This window comes from Carya illinoinensis, chromosome 7, assembly GCF_018687715.1.
Source record: "Carya illinoinensis cultivar Pawnee chromosome 7, C.illinoinensisPawnee_v1, whole genome shotgun sequence".
NCBI classification, from domain to species: domain Eukaryota; kingdom Viridiplantae; phylum Streptophyta; class Magnoliopsida; order Fagales; family Juglandaceae; genus Carya; species Carya illinoinensis.
This window is the reverse complement of record NC_056758.1, coordinates 814,455-820,454: the sequence shown is the minus strand read 5'-3', so window position 1 is coordinate 820,454 and position 6,000 is coordinate 814,455. Positions and strand designations below refer to the sequence as shown.

Below are 6,000 nucleotides of genomic sequence, written 5' to 3'. Positions count from 1 at the left end.
CATGGTCCTTAATAATTTGTCACTATCGACGTACGTATCATGCATATATTATATATCATTCCCAGGCTGTAAATTAATTAACGTATATATGCATCAGGCCAAAGGAATAATCCCGATCAAGCTGCATCGAATAAGACTGGCTAGCTAGCTGCACGCCTTCATGACGTTGTGGTCTTCATTTTAGAATAATTTTTGTGGTTATTAATATTTTATTGGATTTAATTAAGATGAGAATTATTGATCAACATGTATAACATGCAATAGATTCATGAATAGGTTTTGATGATTCAATTGAAGATAAATGATCATGTTCATCATATATAATTTTTATTTGTCAATTAGGACGTACGTTAATTTTAGTAAGGCATGCATGCAGGCCCTAGAAATTTCGAAGTCTTCTTTTACAACCACTCTTGAAAACTCTGAGTTTTTAATTAATTAATACCCAATTCGATGATCTTGACCCAACGCTAGCTAGCTCGATCATGTACCTAATCTCTGAATATCTTCGCTTGCATGTAGTTTAGCACAAATAATATTCTTATTAGTTGATGGGATATATATCGTACTCGTGCTATATATTTTAAATTTTTATACTTGGTCATGGGAATTACGTACGACGGCTGAGTTGAATTTTCAAGAGTTTAAGTAATTAATTAGGTTCCTGCTTACCAATATCTGAGTGAAATATATATATATATATATATTATTCGAACCCATAATCAACCGATCAATTACTTTTTTAAATGACAACTAACAAATTTCGAAGTAGCTGGCAAATGACTAGCTAGCTCCAATATTGAGCAAGACTTCAGAAACTAATTAATTGCCAAGAAAATTAATTAAAGCAGATCGAGTACTTCATCGTCAAGAACCAGTACTACTAGACTAGACTTTTGCCCGTTTCTCCTTTTCTTTCCAACAAACGCCTTACCAAACCAGTTTCTAAGATTTTCCACTGGCGGAGGGGGTTTAGGGCACCAAACCCCCTCTGCCCCTAACCAGCCCTAGAGGCTCTTCTGTTTATATGGTTTTCCATTTGTTTTCTTTTCATAATTTTTCCTTCAATTTTCTCTTCATAATGCGGACTCTCGTTGATCTATTGCTTTCCAGCATCCTCTGTCCTTCACACGCCGCCTCTACAATTTCTCTAGTCGTCGATCTTCATGCTCATAAGAGAAAATTGCATTTATGCTTGGTGTGTTTATTGCACACCCAACCCTTGCCGTGTGCGTTTTTCATGCGCAGCTGTGTCTTGGAGCAGCTTTTGATGTCACGTGCAGCCCTATCGGCTTCAGTGGCCCTTGATCCTTCCGATCAACCTGCCCGCTCTCCTTCTAAGGTGGCGCGTGTCTTGCACGCATCACCACAGCCAATGTTGGTTCAAATTCTGGTTGCTACCCTATATTATCGTTTTTCCTAACAGGTGATTTTACAAGAGGGATCGTGAATATCTTAAAAAATCATTTCAAAACAATAAGTGACAATGCACCCGCCATCTCCACCACTTCCAGCGGAGGTTCCATCGCCTCAAACGGTGATTCCGTTGTTTGCTTTTGTGTGAACACTTTATTTCTATCTTTTTATAAGACGATGTCCTCTCGTAGGATATAGGCAGGGACTAAGAAATTAGTCTTAAATAAACTCTTTTTTTTTTTCTACTACTATGCACTGTTATTTCTCTTTAATGTTTGTAATTGGTTCAGTCTAGGGGTTCATACCTCAGCCAACAACGTACGTACGTGGCCGTAGAATCTCTCGACTGTTGAGATCGAGGACTCAAATCTCAAAAGCTAGTGACCTTCCTGTGCATGCATTTTGTTTAGATTTTTCCTGTGTGAATATATATGGGACGACTGGAAGCAAAAATCATATATGTAAAAGATATATCGCCTGGTTTGTCTTTCTGCCATGAGATGCATGATCAATGTATTTTTTGATATATGCTCTGCAAAAATTTACGTATTTCTCATCTGTTTAGTACTGCATTATTCTAGATTAATGGTGTCTTTCAGCTAGAGTAGCGGTAGCCGACTCAACGTATGGATGCAGGAGTCCCACCCACAGACTTCAAATTCATGCCTGTATAAGGATCCGCAGCTCTTCATTTGTAAAAGCTAAGCCGATCGAGTGAAAAGTACTGCAGGTTAATCTGAGAAAGTACTATAATTAAATTGGTGAGCGAGCTAAAAGTGCAAGAGCGTTTGAGTGCTGTGTCAGTCTGCGAGTGTACGTGAAGTGGAAAGTGCAGTGTCTTTTTTTTTCCGGAACTACTGGCTCATAACAATCTATGACTGATCAAGGATCGATCGATATGAATATAATTTAGAACAAAAATTACCATGCTATTATCAGGAAATTAAACAGGGATTTGGGCTAGATCGAGTATGCCAAATGGAACATTGGTGTGCAAATTAGGACAATGCATATTGGGACAAAGCCTCTAAATTAAAGGCTAATCAACCACCTGAAAACTCTAAATATAGGATTAACAGCTAGCAAATATATCTATATATATATATATATATGCAAAGTTGAAATAAGTAAAACAATTGATGATGCAAATTACAACAACAAAAAGGTCATTAACCTGATCTAATTACCGGCCTGCGGATCGATTTCCTCTATCAAAATGAGTGTAGCCATGGTTAATAGCTCGACGATAATGGGATTCATCAAAGATAGAAAGACGTTCAACAGTTGCATTGCCGAATGTTTTGAGATGCTAGATATCGATGGTACCGGTACGCTTTCACGAAAGGAGCTTCGTGGAGGATTCCATAGGGTTTTGTCATTGGGATATTACAAGTCGGAACCGGAAGAAGAGACCAAAGATCTGCATGAAATCGTTTTCAAAAGGTTTGATGAGGATCAAAATGGGGTGATTGATCGTAAGGAATTTATGGCCCTTATCAGGGAACTTATGCAAGCCATGGCACGAGGAATTGGAGATTCGCCAGTTCTAGTGGCTCTTGAGCAAGGTAGTCTGCTTATGAAGGCTGCTCAACATGAATTGGCGGCCTTGGCCAGCATGAACCTGGGATCAGCTAGGAAAAAAAATGGCAAAAGATCAGATATAAATGGGCTTCTGGGTATATGCCTTTGCTGTCATAAACTGGAAACTTGCAGCTAGCAGCAACCGCAATAATGATATATCAGCTTTGTCAAATGATCAGCCGCGTGCATGCTTAATTGCAGCGATATGATCAGCGAAACCATGCCATGATTCGCATGATCAATATTTGCAGCTAGTGACGTCGATCCTAGTTCCTCAATCTGATCTCTCGTAATCCATGGATGAATATATGCACATTTTGTTTAATTTCTTAGAAAAGAAAAGATGAAGAATAATATCTAATACATTAACATCGATCATGTTACGTCCGCTGTCTGAACTTGTTCCCCGAGTATATTATATTGCAGTTTTCGTTTTCTATTTTAACAATTTCATGTTTCAATGAAGAATGATCGATACTCGAGTTATATATATATGATACATCTATAAATATACTTCTTTGATTCGGAGTACTTGGTAGGCCCTAGAATTTGCCAATATTGGATTTGTTGGAATCATTTCTGGAAACATATATATTGGTATTACATGAGTTCTGTTTAAAAGTCTTGAGTTGATCTGAGTCAGTACCTAAGAATTAGCTTTGTCTTATATATTTCCCTTCTTATTAATCTCCCATCTACAGATTTTTCGTTTGGCCCTGCATATTCTCTCACCTAGTAATTAACAATCTAAAAGAACAAGATGTGAATGAAAATATAAGAAAAAGGGGAGAAATAAGGAGGCAGATCATGCTAACTCTTGTGATATGCTATGGAAACTAGCTTGCATTGATCTCTGAGCATTCATGATCATGATCAATATCATCATGAAAGATTTCTTTTCTCAACATAATTAGACATAATAACCACATTAAAAATTATAGATAAAACTTTGAAATGCAGTTTTCGTTATATATATATATATGCCTTTTGGCCTGATATGTATAGTGCTATAAAGCTTGGTTTTTGGCCGGAATCAATGGGATTTGCAGGATATGTTCGCAACATGGTTACATGATAGTGTGCAGCCCAAGTGACGGCCTTGGTTATAGAGTACCTCTACTTCAGTCAAAAGTGATATTGATCATGTTCAGTGCATGCACGCACGCACTCTGTTTTCTATTTCTTCTACCGATCACAATGAAACTGCATGCATCTCCCTTATATACACTCGTGTCCATGTACGCCAAGGTAAAGAAATGTGACTAACAAGTCATTTTATAGATGCATGCATGGATGCAACCATAACAAATAGATAGCTTTGGATCAGGGTCAATTGTGAGACGCTGATTTATTATGGGTAAAAATCAGCTTCCATTGGGAGGTCGTCTGGCCTCATACATGGTCTAATATTGGATCCTTCTCGCATGCAGATCAGCTTCTGGATTAAAAAGTTGATAACATTAGCCTTGGGATAACTAGCTTAGAGCTAGTACTACTCATCTAGAGTTTATCCAACGACCTCACATTGGATCATTGTAAGCGCTAGCTAGAGTTTGCATGGGTCGACCGATGATCAGGTTCTTCGACGTAGTACTAATTCTGCAGAGGAAAAAAAAAAAGAGAAATGTTAAGTACAGTCACTTTTATATATTTTCTATATTTTCTATTAAGGTGATTGATTACATTAAATACGTAACGCCCCCTTCAGGAGGCTTTACGATGGCTACTTTTATTGAAGAAAAAGTAGGAATAAATAAATAAATTGAATAAAATTCAACTAAATGTGAGGAAAATTATTGGACTAAACATCATCAAAATTTAAAAGTTGACTCGTTTGGTTGTTGAAGTGATTGATATTAATTCAGTTTAGTCTAATTTTTAACTGAATCTAATATTCAAACAAACAATTTTCAAATTAAAAACTCATCTCAATTCAAAATTTTCTTATACGTAGAACTCATAATCTTTTTCAATTCAACCACTCTTTACACGTGGGACCTGTAATATTTTTTAATATTTCATAAACAAATCTAAACTTATCTTAACATTTAAATACATTCAAACTCATCTTAAGTAAGTTCTATAAAAATTACTTTATTATCTCAATTCATTATTATTCATAAAAAAATTTAATTCATCTCAACTCAACTCAACATTTAAATGTAACAAATAGAATCAAACAATTAGAAAAAATGAAAATGATTGCAGAAATTGTTGATACTCGGCCTATAATCTTTTTTAAAAAGGAGAAGAAAGCAGCTTCTGCATAAATAAAGCCAAAAATCATTAATTAAGGTCGACATGACGAGTGAGCAAAAATAAATAGAAAATACAGTGGGCTTTGTTGCCTGTTTTATCATGTCTGAGTTAATTGTGTCTACGCCATGAATTACTTGTCACCAGCACATGCGCGCACAAATACATGATTCCTATTGCTGTTCTAGAGGAGCAAAAGAATGAGGATCACGCGGGAAAGCGATGTAGCAGGAATGGCAAGGTTTAAGTCTGAAGATTAGGTAAGTCAAAATTATTGAAAAAATTGATCACATGCTTTTCGATTTACAAATAGTAAAAAAATTGAGAATATTAGGATACTGCTTGTGTAAGAAGAAAATCTTGGATGAGTATTCAGGAACTGAATCTTCTGATTTTTCTATTGATCGAGTAGGGCTGTTCATATCCGGTCCGGCCCGGAACCCATATAACAAAATTTTAAATAAAATTTAAGATGAATAGAATGTTTAGATCTAATTCTTCTGTTAGCTCTAGATTTAATTTACTTCACAATGTTATCAATGAGAAAGATTACTTTGTTGAAGAGTTTGATTGTCTTGATTTCAATAAATAGATTCAGTCTACTTTGAAGACTTAGTTTGTTGTTAAGGCTGTTAAATAGACTTGTGATATTTCTAAAACTCATGCAAAAGGTTGTTTGTTTAATTGAAAATTCATCCATAATTTTCTTATTAAAGGTTACAACTTAAATATATATATATAATCCAA

The 6,000-nt window shown here is 35.7% G+C and overlaps 1 protein-coding gene across 1 annotated transcript; it reads left to right on the top strand.

Moving 5' to 3' along the window:
- Positions 1-2,564: 2,564 nt before the first annotated feature.
- Positions 2,565-3,445, top strand: LOC122314932. Its single transcript, XM_043130589.1, has one exon. The coding sequence runs from the start codon at positions 2,633-2,635 to the stop codon at positions 3,131-3,133; it is 501 nt and encodes a 166-aa protein (XP_042986523.1). The 5' UTR covers positions 2,565-2,632; the 3' UTR covers positions 3,134-3,445.
- The last annotated feature ends 2,555 nt before the right edge of the window (positions 3,446-6,000 follow it).

Excerpts from the sequence above, each read along its gene's own strand:
- LOC122314932 (XM_043130589.1), top strand. The coding sequence starts at position 2,633 with ATGAGTGTAGCCATGGTTAATAGCTCGACGATAATGGGATTCATCAAA.